At 45.7% G+C, this 16,982-nt stretch overlaps 1 protein-coding gene across 2 annotated transcripts; it reads left to right on the forward strand.

The window, feature by feature from the left end:
- Positions 1 to 2,850: 2,850 nt before the first annotated feature.
- On the forward strand, positions 2,851 to 9,872 carry AHSG (alpha 2-HS glycoprotein). Of its 2 annotated transcripts, XM_081571415.1 has the most exons (7): positions 2,851 to 3,135; positions 5,209 to 5,319; positions 5,658 to 5,742; positions 6,111 to 6,274; positions 7,458 to 7,559; positions 8,462 to 8,548; positions 9,180 to 9,872. In XM_081571415.1, exons 1-7 carry the CDS (start codon positions 2,923 to 2,925, stop codon positions 9,495 to 9,497), a joined length of 1,080 nt encoding a protein of 359 aa, XP_081427541.1. In that variant the 5' UTR covers positions 2,851 to 2,922; the 3' UTR covers positions 9,498 to 9,872. The 2 variants fall into 2 exon arrangements, with proteins under 2 accessions (XP_081427541.1, XP_081427542.1); XM_081571416.1 differs by lacking the exon at positions 8,462 to 8,548 and having other exon boundaries at positions 9,180 to 9,497.
- Positions 9,873 to 16,982: the final 7,110 nt, after the last annotated feature.

The following is a 16,982-nucleotide window of genomic DNA, read 5'->3' on the forward strand; positions in this document are numbered from 1 at the left end:
AATTATATTAAAATAAGATGCAAATGCACCAAAATAGTAACACTGTTGATCTCTGGGTGATGAGATTGTGGGTGAGTTTTGTTTCAGTGTTTATCTGTGTTAGGATGACAGGTGAGATATTAACTGCTCTTTACTACATGCTTTGCTTTTCTAGCATCAGCAAAATAGGACAATACCTGGGGTTTTCGCAATTGTCACCCATGAAAGATCCAAGAACAAAGATATCAAAAGAAATGTGCCAAATATAAGACAGAAATGGTCAGACAGGATGATCAGAGAGAACTTTTTTTTCTCCCTCTACCCTCAGGTTGGGATGGCAATAGAACCACCCCCAGAACAGTGTGGGAGTCCTGGAGCAGAGCCTCCAGAAGAGCCTGGAACCTCACTGCAGGGATAGCGAGGGGAGGGGACACACAGGTAGCACAGTGAGTTATCACATGGCAGGGAGAAGCCCCCTGAGTAGCAGGGCTGCCCTAGAGCAGTGGGGGGTGGGGACCGGTGGGCTATGACAGCGATGTCTAAACAGACAAGTTGGAAGGCAGCCTCAGGAAGCCCCCACAGCCTGGGAGGGCAAGCAGAAAAATCCTCCCAAGCTCAAAGAGGCGGGTAGCTCTGGGACTTCCATGGTTGTCCACTGGACTCTGTGCTTCCGTTGCATGGGGCGTGGATTCTAACCCTGATCGGGGAAGTTCCACGTGTTTCGAGGTGTGGCCAAAAAATAAAAAGATGGGGGTAGCTCCCAGCTAAGAAGAAGCCTGTGGGCTAGAAAGGGTGCCACAGCTTTGATAATATGACTCCTGATCATAGGATGTGGGAGGACTGTCTTTCTATGGATTAGATGGAGGAAAGCAGGCCATTAGCTCAAGAGTGCATTTGTCTGAGGACCACACGAGACAGGTTACCTGGCAGAAGATGCCAAGGCAAAAGTAGATACCGCTTGACCTTGACAAAATCAGTAGTTGCATAAATCTCCCCTTCTGCACTTTAGGCTTTCTTCTAACCTCATTAGGAGAATAAGCATAATGGCAAACCTAAATTGGACCGGGTTTCAATCCAAGTACCTGGAAAGCTGGGTTGCCTGGAAGTGAATGGATTCCATTTTTATGAAAGAAAGCTTGGAATCAGATATCCAATTGTGTTATGGAAAATATATTGTAGACACTTGAGCTTATGATATGTGAAACATGTACTCACTGCATATATTTTTTGTGATTTTCAGATTTTTAGTAATGACCATGTTTTGTATTTTAAAAGAAAAGCAGAGCATCTGCAAAAAGTTTCTCATGAGTCAAGGCCCTGGAGACAATGGTGCACAAGACTGATGGAAAGTCCCCCCAGTTCTAAGCCTTATCCTGAGAGATGACCAGAGAACCTGGGATCCTGACCACACCTTCTGAGCCTCTGGAATTAAGGGTCTGTTTGTGAGCAGCTGGGAGCAAATGTGAAAACCGTGCTTACGCTGCCTACTATCTTCTCTACCCATCACAGGCTCCCCCTTGCTTATCTCTCTCCTTACAGGAAATCAATATTATTAAGCTTCTCTATAGAACACACCCCCCTCCACTTTTAAACCAAGTTTTGTTCTCTGAAGCAACAGCAAACAACAGAGCAAGTCCACCCCCACGCAATGATAACCTCTAAATATTTGGAAAACGTGTTGGTTTCCATGTTTCGGGCTTCTTTGCTCCAGGCTAAGCCAAACTAAACCTCGGCTGATATTTTCCAAGGCTCTCACTATCCTGACCACCTCTCCTTGGAGGTCACACCTGAGATCGTCATGGGCCGCAACTGAGAGGCAGTGTCTGAGCCAATACTGTGACCTCATGCTCTGGCCACCAAGACTCACTCTAGTTCTGCTAATGCTCCAAAGGGCCCTAAGGAGACATCTCTGTTCTTAGTGTCCTCACAGAGTCTCAGCCTGTAGTGCAGGATTCAAAGCCAGAGCTCTACCATGTGAGTGGCAGTTGGACCAGGGCTCCTCTCTGCTGCACTCGTCTACTGGCTGAGGGCACAGGCCACGGGAGCACGGGGTCACTGGTGACACTTGATCACTGGTGCCAATCACACTCAGCCACCCAGGGAACCCAGGTCAGGGTGCATCTGTGCAGTGTGTTGGCAGTCCAGTCTGGAGAGAAGGGGATGTGGCAGTGGGGAAGCTCTGCGGGCCATAGCCCTCTGGGCCTTGCTACGGGAAGGAAGGAAGGGCTTTCTCCCCATTCCCTACTCCAGGCAGAAATCTCTCCCTTTCTTTCTTCTTTTCTCTAAGGATCTTATCCAAGATCTTGGCTTAGATCTTCTCCAAGATCTTATCCAAGATCCCGTAACTCTCCCTCTTCACTCCAAATCATTGGTACCTTTGCTACATCTGTGGGCTTTGTTCTCCCTCCAGAAGAAGGTAATTGTCCCTGACATGGGAAGATTTTAGTAAATTGCTGAGCATCCCTACTTTCCCCAACATGGACCCCACGTTGCCCTCAGCTCCCAATGGAGGGTACTCTCTCTGCTTCCAGAATCACAGCGCTCCAGGGCCAACTGTGCCAGCCCCTCGTCACCTTGGTGCTCACCTCGTCCTCTCAGCTGTCTCCTCTCTTTGCTGCTGTTACCATGTTCCAGGCCAACTCTGGAGCATCTCCCCAGCCCACCCCCCAACCTGCCCACACTGGCCCCCAAGCAGAATTGACTTTGGCAGATTTCTTGGGGGCCAGCGATGTCATAACCTGTTTGCTTTTCCAGGACTGATGTTTGCAGGGGGCTTTTTTTTGGAACCAGAACAGAAATCATCCCATATCCTTACGCAATCCTTCCGCAGGCTCCAACATATAAATAAAGCCTTTAGACACTCCACCAGGCAGAGCACCTGGGTTGGTCCAGAAGCCTCCGGCTGCCTGCCTGCTGACACATCAGGGCCTCTCTGAAGCCACCATGAAATCCTTCGCTCTGCTCTTTTGCCTGGCTCAGCTCTGGGGCTGCCACTCGATCCCGCTTGACCCGATTGCAGGTTATAAGGAACAGGCCTGTGATGACCCAGACACAGAGCAAGCAGCCTTGGCGGCCGTGGACTACATCAACAAGCACCTTCCTCGGGGCTACAAGCACACCTTGAACCAGATTGACAGTGTGAAGGTGTGGCCGAGGGTAAGTGAACTTGCCCTGCCAGGTAGGACAGGCTGGTGTGGGAGACTTGGCTGGGTGTCTCTGAGAGCCTGCCTCCCAGAACAAAGGAAATTGCATAGCGAAAATGCCCGGATTCCTCCAAGGAGGGAGGGAGAGGGCAGGCAGAAGGAAGAGGAGACATTCTGTACTGTGATCAGGGTCTCCAGGAGGGTGCTGGATGGGAGCAGGAGGTGTAAGGAGAGGACAAGGCTTCAAAAGGTATTTTTAAGGTCACAAGTACAAAGTGTGACCTTCTAGAAAAACTAGCACCAGAGAAAGGATTGTGGCTGCCAAACTACCACTGGCAGGAAAACATTTCTTTTTCTTTGTTTCTGTTTCTCTGCATAAAGACTGAGTGTGAAAGAAGTGCACATTTTTTATGTGCCAGGCCCTTTCATATAGTTCATCTGTGTAACCCCTTCCCCGCTGCATCCCCAGTTCTGTGGGGGTACTGTCCTTATCTTACATAAGAGATACCAAGGCTCTGACATATTTAGGGCATTTTTTCTACCCAATGTCATAATATAGTAAGTATCAGGCTAGGATTCTATTTCAGCACTGTATTCCTTCCTCTACACAAGCTGCTTTCCCAAGAAAGGTACCCACATCCCAGTGAGAAATCTTGGCATGAAAGGATTCACCTCCTCACACGCTGGAGGAGAAAGCAATGCAGTCTGAAGCTGGTGACAACGATCAAACTGGGAAATGTGCCTTGGAGGTCAGCTGAATGATTTGGAGAGGTGGGGAAAAGGCATCTGTCTACTGCCTATTTTGAATTAGATTTATAGCTGATAAAGGATAATTCTTTCAGCCAACGCTAATGACAGGTCTTCCAGGACAAAAACCAGTGTCAGGTGCTATGGGACATGCTAAGTTGAATCATATGAAATAGCCAGCTTTGTATATTAAAAGCAGTCAGATATTGGCATTTTAATGATTCAACTTAACACAAAGATGAGAAAGACATAATTAGTGCCACAGAAGATTCACAATCTAGGAAGGAAAATAAGGCAAACCTCAGCACATCTGGACTGACTAACAGACCTCTGATCTTACAATGGGACAAAATATTTGAAATCAGGATTGTCCCAGATGGAGTTTAGGAGTTCTGCAATAGTGAAGTACAGTGGTGGTTCAGAGGAAGCAATGATCAGTTCAGGGGAAATAACACACAACCTGCATATTTGAGGGAAAGAAAGAACAATGTTGCAATTTTCACTTACAGTAGGGCTTGAGAACTGCAGGAGTGCCAGGCTCCTATCCACTAGCTCTGAGTGTTTTTAGGAAGTTAATTTGGGCACATCTGCACATCATAAAACAGGAAAGGAGATTCTGAGGTTTCAGGTACTAGTGAATCAGGTAGAACAGAAATGAGAGGCAAGCAGAGTTGGGCTGAAAGAAAAAAATAGGCATATGCGTACCTTCTGGATTTTCCGGTCTTTGAATAAAGGATGCAGAAACAGATGAACTGGCAGGGAAAACTCCAAAGAATCATCCAAGCTCCCCTGTCACTGCCTTATCCACTACTCCTTTCCTCTGTTCAAGTGAAGGACAGACACACTGCTTCCTCCAGCAGAGGAAGGATCACGCTTCCCCCTTACTACCAGCAGGCGACAGTAGAGAACAGCAACTTTGCATCCAGGCATCTACAAGACAAAAAGCCACAAACGACAACTTTTCCTTCAGGAAGGAAAAGAAAATGGGGAAGGAAGGAAAGTAGATGTTAAGAAGGAAGAAAGGAAGAAGTAGAGGGAGGGAGGGAGAAGATAAAGGAGAGACAGTAAATTATTATCCTACAACACCTTACTTTGCTGCTTGACTGAGAAAAATCCCAAACTGACTTTTTCAAAGGAAGGCTTGAAGGTTAAGTACCGACACTCATTTTTGCCTTCCAAATACATCTGAGAGTTATGACTGTGGTTCCATCAACCTGTCCAAGCCCATGCCCACTTCTTCCTTATCCTTCCAACAATGGGTGTGTTGACACCCAGGGGGGCTCACGCGTGGATCCGCTTAGTAGGCTCAGGCTCACCCCTACATCCTCTGCCTCCGCAGCGGCCCACGGGAGAGGTGTATGACATTGAAATAGACACCCTGGAAACCACCTGCCACGTACTGGACCCTACGCCCCTGGCGAACTGCAGCGTGAGGCAGCAGACGGAGCACGTGAGTGGCCCTCTCAGGGCAACTGCGGGGGTGGGGTGGGGTGGTGCCCCAACTAAAACTGCCAGTCGATGGCGCCCTCCCTAGCGCCGATTTTTTACAATTCCCCTTTTTGTTGTACTCCGCCCCCCACGGCTCCCCCCCCCGGCTCCCCCCCCCCCAACCTCTGCAAAACCAGACAGTGTCCTGTTTCAATATCACCAAGTGAAGGAGATTTTGTGAGGCTCGCCTTTGACATCTACGCCTGAGAGATCACTCCCTCCTCCCCCCTACCCCCATCTTCCACCTAGAGAAGTGAAGGTCAGCCTTCTGGGGCCCTCACTGTAGGTTTATTTCTCCAGGCGGTGGAAGGAGACTGCGATATCCACGTGCTGAAACAAGACGGCCAGTTTTCCGTGCTGTTTACAAAATGTGATTCCAGTCCAGGTGGAGTTTAACTATTCTTATTACGGTTACCCGGTAGAGAGAGTGAGGAAGGGACCTGAATTGTTTTCAACAGAAGCAGATCTAGCCACTTTATTGGTGATGAAAAGGGGAAGACAAATTTCCTGAGTTTGGGGATTTTAAAACTGTGTTTTAAGGAATTGTTCTGCTTGGAGGTTGAAAATCGCCCCTTGGTGAGAGGAGCTCCTGCAAAAATGCCAGCACGCCAGGGACCACCCGAGGGTTTAAGTAAGAAGCAGTGAATCGGCCTGTAACTGCTTGGAGCCTGGCTTAGCCCTCTCAAATAAGCAGAGCGGGGACAAATGCCGCTGAGAATTCCGGGCCCGAACCGGGTTGACTTCTGTGCGCAGATTCCGCCGAGGACGTGCGCAAGTTGTGCCCAGACTGCCCCCTGCTGGCCCCGCTCAACGACAGCCGGGTGGTGCACGCAGCAGAGGTCGCCCTGTCTACCTTCAATGCCCAGACTAACGGCTCCTACTTGCAGCTGGTGGAAATTTCTCGGGCTCAATTTGTGGTAAGACTGAGACCCTGCTGATAGATTGGGCAGGTTGGTGGCACTTTGGGGTGTGGACGTGGTGAAGCAAGTGTGAGGGGGGGAGCAGGTGCAGCCACAGGAAGTCAAGGAGGGTGGTGGGACAAAAGGGAAAGAAAGGGTCCTGAGTGTCGAGGACCCTCACCGCATCCCTCACCTAAGCCACTTCAACATAAAATAGTCAGAGCCTGCGTGTCTGTTCAGGCTGTGTTCCTTGGTTTTAGTTAACACCAGGGTGGGAGTTCCCATTTTATCCAGAAGCACACACTGTAAATTCATGGGTCTCCACATTACCATCACCCATCACCACTGAACATCTGCTCTTGTAAGCATCAACTCTTGTAACTGATACTTACAAAGGCATGGGAATACTTCAATATAATGGCAGAATCTTAAAATGCCATGGAATCACTGAAAAAAAAAACAAACAACCAATTGTCCTGTAGTTAGGTTAGCACATTTGAACACAATATAATTCTAATATTAAAAAAAAAAAACACACTGGTATTCTAGATGCCAGCCATGGCATACTTGGAAATACACTGTAGGTAGTAATGCTATTAACCAGAATATGTGATTCCAGAACCTCTACTCCAGACTGTAACAAATAAGAGACATCTTATTATTTTAAGTGTCCTTATGCTCCAAGAACAATGAGATAGAAAAGCATAACTATCTTCTGCACTTTCAGTTATCTTTTTCATTTGATCCTGCTATCTAAAATATGTGGGAGATGAATTAATTACTTTCCCATCCCATCTTGGAATAACCTGAATCTTGGGTCTCAAAGTGCAACCTCAATATGGAAATTGGCAGGAGGCAGGGATCCTACCCAGATCAGTGTCAGGTCAGCCCTCTGGGTTCCTACTTTCTACCTGAAAACTCACCTCTGCTCTGGAAGTATGGGCAGTGGATACCTACACCTACTTCAGGGAACACCCAAACCCCAGCTTCTGTGTGCAAGCCCTTAAAACCCAATGCCCCCATGTCAGCCCTGTGTATGCCACTGGGGGCATGTCTCCTGGCCACACAGTGCAGTCTATATGAATGGTGCTCCCTGGACTATGTAGTACCATGGCCCTCACTACCTCCCCCTGGGCTCCCCTTCCCTGCCTTTCTCATGCTGTCATGTTGCTTCATGAAAATTTTCATATATCTTCATTAGCCTCTTCCAGTTTCTGTCTCTGTGGAGTTTGCAGTGGCTGCTACTGACTGTATTGCTAAAGACGTCATAGATCCAACCAAGTGCAACCTGCTGGCAGAAAAGGTGAGCAAGCCAGGCACTGGGTCGGCAAACCTGGTCATGGAACAGAGCATTCTTAGAGCAAGTTTATATCTTGGGGCGGTAGAAAGAGATAATGCAAAATAGCCATGCCCTCTGAGGCTGGGTCATGCCAGGTCATCCCTTGGGGTGTCATCTCCCCTGCTTAAGAGCTATCACCAGATCTTCTCATCTGCTGGAGGCCCCTGGAGTTAGAGAGGCTATTTCCTAACTAATATGAGTTTTGTCAGGCTGCTGGCAGTATACAGTGTAGATTTTCTAGATATACATCAGGTATGCAACCTAAGTCTTTAAGCCAGTAATGTCTACTTCTAGGAATTTAGCCTAAAGAGATCAGCGTGTTTGACAAAATATATCCATAAAGATGATTTATGACAGGTTCAAAATGACCCCAAACATCTGAATGTCCAACAGGAGGGAATTGTTGAATAAAATATGACATGTTAGTAAATAGAAAATTATAGACACAAAAATTATGTTTTCAAAGAATAATGAATGATATAAGAGAATGCTATCATTCTAGCATGTGAAAAAAACAGTCTCCAAAACGGTATAGTCACAATCATGTCAACTTTTAAATGATATCTAATAGTATTTAAAAATAAAGAAGTACATAGATGTTAACAGAAGTTCTTCTGGGTCACCACAATTTCTGAGATTATGGGTGAGCTCTCTCACTCCCAAAACATTTCTGTATTTTCTACATTCTATATAAAATATAAGCAGAAAGCATAAACTTCAGGGGGAAAGTTTAAAAAAAAAATAAACAAAAAGACAGGAATTAAGAATTTAAGCGTTTTACCCTGGATGTGTTGAGTATAAGTGAAACTGGGTGACAAGTCCACTTTTTGAACCTGTTCAAATAACTCCTCTCTTTCTGTGGGCAGCAATATGGCTTCTGTAAGGGGTCAGTCATTCAGAAAGCTGTTGGTGGGGAAGACGTCACAGTGACTTGCACGTTGTTCCAAACGCAGGTAAGGGCCCCATAGATGTACTCACCCTGCTTTTCAGAATCCAATGACCCCTTTGGATTTCTGCCATACAGTAGTAATTAGGGCATTAGCTGCCTGTTCTTCTGAGCCCCACAACATAGATAGTGCCAGGAATGTGAAATCATCAGTAAATGAAAGGTTTCAGTCATGCCCTCCCCTTCCAGGAACTGGTACTTACAGGGCAGAGCCACCCCAGGTGCAGTTGGCAAGGTCACGTTTCTAGTTGCCCTCTCCGGGAGTGAGGGGGTGTGTGGGAGTGGTTTTCTGAGTTGCAGAGACTAGGTGGGTAGATCTGCCTGCTAGCTCCCTGTAACTGCAGGTATAGATGAAAAAGAGGGTGACACTGCTGGTGAAAGTTAGCCATAAGGTGGGGTTCTTTTGCTTGTGAGTCGTGAGTGTAAGTCTACCAACCCCAAAACAGCTGGTGAGAAAGGGAATGGCGCAAGCCAGTTACCCGTCCCCTGGAACCCTGTTGACTATCCTTTGTACCTAGGTAGTTCTTCTTTGCCAGATTGCTTACAAATAAAAATTATTACTGTGAGAGAATTGGGTGGGGATTTCCCCTGGAAGGAGGAGAAAGGCAGCTAACCTAAAGACACGGTCCTCTCTCCAGCCTGTGATTCCGCAGCCCCAGCCCGACGGCGCCGAAGCTGGGGCCCCCAGTGCTGTGCCGGATGCAGCTGTCCCTGTGCCTTCTGCAGCTGGCCCGCCCGTGGGCTCCGTGGTGGTGGGACCGAGCGTGGTGGCAGTTCCCCTACCTCTGCACCGGGCACACTACGACTTGCGCCACACTTTCTCCGGTGTGGCCTCAGTGGAGTCAGCCTCGGGAGAAGCGTTCCACGTGGGGAAAACACCCATCGTGGGGCAGCCTAGCGTTCCAGGTGGTCCAGTCCGCCTTTGCCCAGGGAGAATCAGATACTTCAAGATCTAAAAGATGGTCGGAGATGAGACGGTTTGGCATAGAGAATACAGCTATCATTTTGTCCAAGCATGGGTATGGATAGGGGCTTTGTCTGTTCTGGAAGCAAGTGCTGCCTATGGTCTAGATTAGTGTCAGGTCTTGAGTCCCAACTTCTCATCCTTCCAAGGACAGGAGCAGAGGAGGTGCTAGTGATGTTTGATAGAATATAAAGTCAGCAGCTTGATTGTCATTGCTTTGATGAAAGCCACCACCACTGTGTTCTCTACCTTCTCTTGACCTCACAAAAATAACTGGAACTGTGACTTTGAAAGGTGCTCTTGCCAAGTTTATATCAACTTGTCATTAAAAATGCTCTAATAAAGAAGGTTCTAAGCTGAAATGTCATCATGATTGTTGCCTGCTTCATCTAATCTCATGTGTGTGGTCTTTCCAGCAATCATACCACAAGTGCCCCTAATTAAAATAAAAGTGAAAATAGGAATAAAATAGAACAAAACCTCCTATATACATAGGAAAAAGTGAGACCAGGATCTGCTCACGACCTATATGATCTGATAATTTCCTTATAAGAAAATAATTCTTTCATTTCATAATGGTCAGAAAATATTGCTAAATTAGGACCAAGTGCTTAAACTTTGTACAGACAAACCAACCATTGGTTTTCCCTAATTCCCAGGTAAGGAAAGGTTAGTAATTAACACAGGAGCCTCACTTAAATTATACCTGTTGATTGTACTATATGTGTATATAGTAAGAAAGAAACAAAGTGAAGTCCCTTAGTCGTGTCCAATTCTTTGCGACCCTGTGGATTGTAGCCTTCCAGGCTCTCCTCCGTCCATGGGATTCTCCAGGCAAGAATACTGGAGTGGGTTGCCATTTCCTTCTCCAGGGGATCTTCCCGACCCAGAGATCAAATGTTTCCCACACTGCAGACGCTTTACCCTCTGAGCCACCAGGGAAGTATACATAGTACTATATACTAAAATGGATTCTAGCCAATCCATTTTAAGACCTCAAGTTTAAGCTCTGGTTTATAGTATGAATAGAAGAGGGATACCTCCAGTGGTAAATCCAGTGGACATTTGTAGATACTATCCAAGTGCTCAGAGAGCATGAATAAATGAATAGTTGCCATTATAGAGGGGTGCCTAGGCAATTTCAATGTTTATCCACTAGCATTAGGTTGGTCTGAGCAACCTAAGTGATGGGCCCTTTCTTATGAAATTTTAAAGGATTGGGACTAATAACCAATTGAGTGATTTCACTTGACCCAAGAAGACTGAATCAAGCATTGACACTCACCTTATCACTCTTGCCTAGAGGTTTTGCCAGCATTCCAGTAACCAGAAAGAATGGCCAGGAGGGTAGGAAAACCATTAGGTACCTCAGAAGCCAGGAAAGATGAGGCAGGCATGATCAGCTGAGCTAAATGCTGCAGAAAGAGCAATAAACATGAAGACCAAGAAAAGGCCATGGGTTAGTTGACTGACTTGGAGGTGACAGTGACCACTGGCAGATACAGTTTCAAGAAGGGTGAGTATGAAAGCCTGGTGGCAGGGTTGAAGATGACTGGTGGAAGATGATGAGAAAATGGAGAGGAGTGTGTAATCTCTTTCAAGCAGTTTGATGGTGAAGGGTGGGAGAGAGAGGATGTAATCTTAAAGGATTGATTTTGCACAGACACAGTGGAGAGCAGCATCTTGCAGCGAGACCTTTGTTCCCTGACCAGGGATGGAAACTTGGTTTCAGGGGTGAGAGCACAAAGTCCTAAGCACCAGACCAGGAGAGACTGAGGGTAAGACTCTGGGCCCCATTTCTTGTCTGCCTAGAAAAAAAAAATTTGCCAAGGAGACAGAAGGTAAAAAGGAAAGTAAGACACATGCTAGAAAAGCAGAACACATGCAGAGAGACTCACAGGTGAGCTCAGAGAGAGTCGCACCTTGGGAAGTTTAAACCATTTACACGGGGGCAGTCTTCCTGGTGTTTGTTTTCCTCTGGCCAGTTGTCTTGCTCTGACCCTACAGCTGACTTGTCTCAGGGCCCTCCCCTATGTACATGCGCATCCTTTAACCAAGATGGAATTCAGCACGAGGGTCCCTGGGAAGTTAGCAAAACGTACAATCTGGCACCCTCTCCCTTTTTGACCCCTGAGAAGCCTTTCTGTGCATGTTCAGTTGAGGTATTTCTGATTCCAAGGACGGGAAATATGTGAGCTCCTTATCTTTTACCCAAGCAGGGCTTAGTCCCTCTCTGCCCCTGCCATTGCTGGACTATTACCTTAAAGTGTCCAGAGGAGACAAAGTCCGGCTATTTACCGTGTTCCTCTTGTTATTTCTGGACATCCTGGAATGCAAAGTCAAGTGCGCCTTAGGAAGCGTCACTACGAACAAAGCTAGTGGAGGTGATGGAATTCCAGTTGAGCTATTTCAAATCCTCAAAGGTGATGCTGTGAAAGTGCTGCAGTCGATATGCCAGCAAATTTGGAAAACTCAGCAGTGGCCACAGGACTGGAAGAGGTCAGTCTTCGTTCCAATCCCAAAGAAAGGCAATGCCAAAGAATGCTCAAAGTACCGCACAATTGCACTCATCTCACATGCTAGTAAAGTAATGCTCAAGATTCTCCAAGCCAGGCTTCAGCAATACATGAACCGTGAACTTGCAGATGTTCAAGCTGGTTTTAGAAAAGGCAGAGGAACCAGAGATCAAATTGCCAATATCCGCTGGATCATCGAAAAAGCAAGAGAGTTCCAGAAAAACATCTATTTCTGCTTTATTGACTATGCCAAAGCCTTTGACTGTGTGGATCACAATAAACTGTGGAAAATTCTGAAAGAGATGGGAATACCAGACCATCTGACCTGTCTCTTGAGAAACCTGTATGCAGGTCAGGAAGCAACAGTTAGAACTGGACATGGAACAACAGACTGGTTCCAAATAGGAAAAGGAGTACGTCAAGGCTGTATATTGTCACCCTGCTTATTTAACTTCTATGCAGAGTACATCATGAGAAACGCTGGACTGGATGAAATACAAGCTAGAATCAAGATTGCTGGGAGAAATATCAATAACCTCAGATATGCAGATGACACCACCCTTATGGCAGAAAGTGAAGAAGAACTAAAGAGCCTCTTGATGAAAGTGAAAGAGGAGAGTGAAAAAGTTGACTTAAAGCTCAACATTTAGAAAACTAAGATCATGGCCTCTGGTCCCATCACTTCACGGCAAATAGATGAGGAAACAGTGGAAACAGTGGCAGACTTTATTTTTTTGGGCTCCAAAATCACTGCAGATGGTGACTGCAGCCATGAAATTAAAAGACGCTTACTCCTTGGAAGGAAAGTTGTGACCAACCTAGACAGCATATTAAAAAGCCGAGACATTACTTTACCAACAAAGGTCCGTCTAATCAAAGCTATGGTTTCTCCAGTAGTCATGTATGGGTGTGAGAGTTGGACTATAAAGAAAGCTGAGCGCCGAAAAATTGATACTTTTGAACTGTGGTGTTGGATAAGACTCTTGAGAGTCTCTTGGACTACAAGGAGATCCAACCAGTCCATCCTAAAAGAAATCAGTCCTGAATATTCGTTGAAAGGACTGATTTTGAAGCTGAAACTCCAATACTTTGGCCACCTGATGCAAAGAACTGACTCATTTGAAAAGACCCTGATGCTGGGAAAGATTGAAGGCGGGAGGAGAAGGGGATGACAGAGGATGAGTTGGTTGGATGGCATCACCGACTCAACGGACATGAGTTTGAGTAAATGCTGGGAGTTGGTGACGGACAGGGAGGCCTGTCGTGCTGCAGTCCATGGGGCTGCAAAGAGTTGGACACGACTGAGTGACTGAACTGAACTGAACTTGTTATTTTTATCTGGAAGTATAAACAGGAGGCTGGTTGCAAAAATGTCTAGCCTGGAACCCATCTGTTTTCCGGCTTCAGGATAGATTAGAGGGTAGAGGGAAGATTTCCTTTCCAGGAGAGAAGAGCTTTGAGTGTTCTTAGGGCAAAAGATAGGAAGAGATGGAAGAAGAAAGAAAGAAAGGATATAATGGGGCAGGGGGCAGAGGCAATATTTAGTGAAGAACTGGAAATGGTTTGGGCAACTCTGCCGAAGAGACTAATCCTTCTTTCAGGGAGTTTGCAAGGGAATTCTGAACATTTCACCTTTCACCCAATACTAAAAGAGACTCGTTTGCTTTCTACCCTTGCTATACTCGGGTGTGGCTGAGAGGGAACACTGAGTATTAGAGTGTTTTCCTTAGCAGGTGGTAGATACCCAATCCAAAGCAGCTTAAGTGAAAAGAGAAATGTCACTCCCTTGTGTGCTGGGAATTGAAATGGGTGAGTCTTACCTAGGGCACCATAGAATCCAGGAATCATTTTCCTTCTCTCTTTCCCTCTCCCCCTCACCTTTCCTCCTCTCCTCCCTCCCTCCTTCCTTCTCTCTTTCTGTCATCAGTGCTTGCCTTCAGTCTTAGCCAGGATAGCCACTGGCAGCCTCACACTTTCATAAGTATTAGTGCCCAACCCTGCAGAGAAAGAGAAGGGCTAGTCTAGAGGAGACAAGAGAGAAGCTTCCCAGGGGAACAGCAGGCACGAAGGCCTAGAGGCAGAAAATATGTTGATGTAGCTAAGGGTGAGAAAGGAAGCTGGACTGAAGCAGCTAAGAGGAGAAAGAGGATGGCTTTAGAAGATGAGGTTGAAGAAGTAGGTGAGAGCAGGTCGTGAACAGCCTTGAAGTCCCCCAGAAGAAATTAGGATTGCATTGAGAAAAATCAGTGCAATGGGAAACCACTAAAGGTTTTAAGCAGGGAAGTGACATAATCTGATTTACCTTAAGAGATCAACCAGGCACCATGGTTCTAGACCTGGGATGAGGAAAAGTAGGGTGAAGCAGTATTATTCCCTCCCACGCCCCCCACCTGGGGACATTTGGAAGTAACTGGAGACACTTACTTGGGATGGTACTGGACAGAGACTAGGGATGCTAAACATTTTGAAATGGACAGGACATTCCCAACAATGAAGTCCTGACAATGAACAATGATTAATTAATGCCCCCCAAAGCCAATAGCATTTATGTTACATTGTTATTTGCTATAAGAAAATGGGTTGTATCTGGGAAAGAATAGCCGTGGGATAGGAAGTGACTGGAGCTTTCTCAGGGAGAGATGTGTACCTTAGTCTAAGGTTGTGAGCAGAAGATGTGGTTTAAAAATAGGGACATAATTCAGGTAGAACTCCCAGGACCTACCAATGGATTTGATGTAAGAAAAAGAGAGGTGAAGGATAACTCCTGATTTGTGGCTTTGCAAGCTTGGTAGAGGCTGGTGTCTTTTACTGAGGCAGAGGGCGCTGGTTCATTTCATCTGAGTTACCCCAGTTTCTCTCCTCTCTGTCTTATAATTGTGCCATTGTTTTTTCTGTCACCCCAACCCATGCCTTGATCTGACAGACTTGTGCTGTCTGGGTTGAGACAATTCACCTTTTGATTTCTTCTGGCCTCCATTACACAACCAGGTGTATGCAACAGCCTGCCAGGACTGTAGGGAGGATTAAATTCAATGCTAGAAGTATATGCTTGGAACCTTCATGACATATTCTAGGTAGTCAGTCAGGTTCCTCCCTAGCTGCTTCCTCTTCCTGTACTCTGAATTTGGTGGCTTCCGAAGATTAAGTCCTTGACTTTCTCCTAAATGTGTACTCTAAGCTTGGCAAGTCCATTCTTTCTCATGATTGAAACTCTCGATCTTACACAGATAACTTCCAACTTTATAGCTCCAGCTTGGGCATTTTTTTTTCAAATTCTGACATTGCATTCCAAATGTCTCTAGGATTTCCTTACTTGAATTTACCTAGAACAGTTTCCTACGTGATTTATTTGATATAAGAAAAGAATGCATACCTAAAGACTTAGTAATATGTGAAATGTGCATATTCTAGAAAAATTTCTTCCTAAGAATAAACATAAATTAGAGAGAATGAATTATGGATCTGTTAAATCTACTGTGCTTCCAGCACATTTTTGCATCTAATGCAGCCCTATATTTTCCCAACATTGTCTTTAATATTTTGCAGAGTGCGCTCTCCTAAATTAATAGCATTGCATGGGTCTCATTTACTTGCCTCCTTATTGGTTTTTTTAAATCACATCTGCTTCATCTTCCAAAGTTACTGAATTTTAGGTGTATTTTCCAATATTGTATCACCACACCAACCAACAATATTTGGTGGGTGTCAGGATAATAGAAATATTTACAATAGTGATAATAATAGTGAATATTAGAATTAGAGAATGCTGTTGTTTTTGAGTCACTAAGTTGTGTCCCTGACTCTTTTGTGATGCCATGGACTGTAGCCCATCAAGATCCTCTGTCCATGGGATTTCCCAGGCAAAAATACTGGAGTGGGTTGCCATCGCCTTCTCCCACCACCACCCAGGGCATCTTCCCGACCACTCAGGGACTGAACCTGCATCTCCCGCATTGGCAGACAGATTCTTTACTGCTGAGCCATCAGGGAAGCCCAAGAATAATAGAATGCTGTATTCATTAAAATCACTCATGGAAAATTGCTGCACAAGAAAATAAAAAAAGTGGTTCCAATGATATTGACAAGGGGTGATGGGTATTTCTCTTCCATGTAGCAATCATATGGCAATGTTGTAAACAAGGTTTACAAAGTACTTGCTGAAAAGCTCTCTGTACATCCCCTGCTTGACCAGTTCCTGCTTCACCTACACCTTACTCACCTGACTCTCCCTAAATCATCCCCTTAAATCATAGGGTCTAATTAGAAAATACCTATATACTCCCCTCCTCATCCCATCTGAGGTATTGTTCTAATCTTTTTATTATTATTATTAATTTATTTATTTTAGTTGGAGGCTAATTACTTTACAATATTATAGTGGTTTTTGCCATACATTGATATGAATCAGCCATGGGTTTACATGTGCTCCCTATCCTGAACCCCACCTCCCACCACCCTCTCCATCCCATCCCTCTGGGTCATCCCATTGCACCAGCCCTGAGCACTTGTCTCATGCATTGAACCTGGACATGTTTCAATGCTATTCTCTCAGATCATCCCACACTCACCTTCTCCCACAGAGTCCAAAAGACTATTCTATGCATCTGTGTCTCTTTTTCTGTCTCGCATATAGGGTTATCATTACCATCTTTCTAAATTCCATATCGTTCTAATCTTTAGCTCAGCGTGGCTTCTCCTTGATAGTTTAACAAAGGGAAAACCTCTGCTGTAGGAAGATACTTAGCCCCCTAGGGGCTAAGGGGGTTTTAGAGGGCTCAGCTCTGCTGATTTCCCTGGTAACAGATGAGCCAAGATGAAGTCAGTTCCCCTATAACTGATTAGCCTTCTTATTCCCCCCACCCAAAGTGAAGCCTGCTGGCACATTCTGCCCATCATCCACTGCACACTGTGGGGTGTCGCTCCAGGACCTTGCTTCGCAGGTGTAGTAAGCTCCCCCATCC

The sequence above is a fragment of the Giraffa tippelskirchi genome, chromosome 2 (genome assembly GCF_054371585.1).
Source record: "Giraffa tippelskirchi isolate mGirTip1 chromosome 2, T2T-mGirTip1v1.2.pri, whole genome shotgun sequence".
Taxonomy (NCBI): Eukaryota; Metazoa; Chordata; class Mammalia; order Artiodactyla; family Giraffidae; genus Giraffa; species Giraffa tippelskirchi.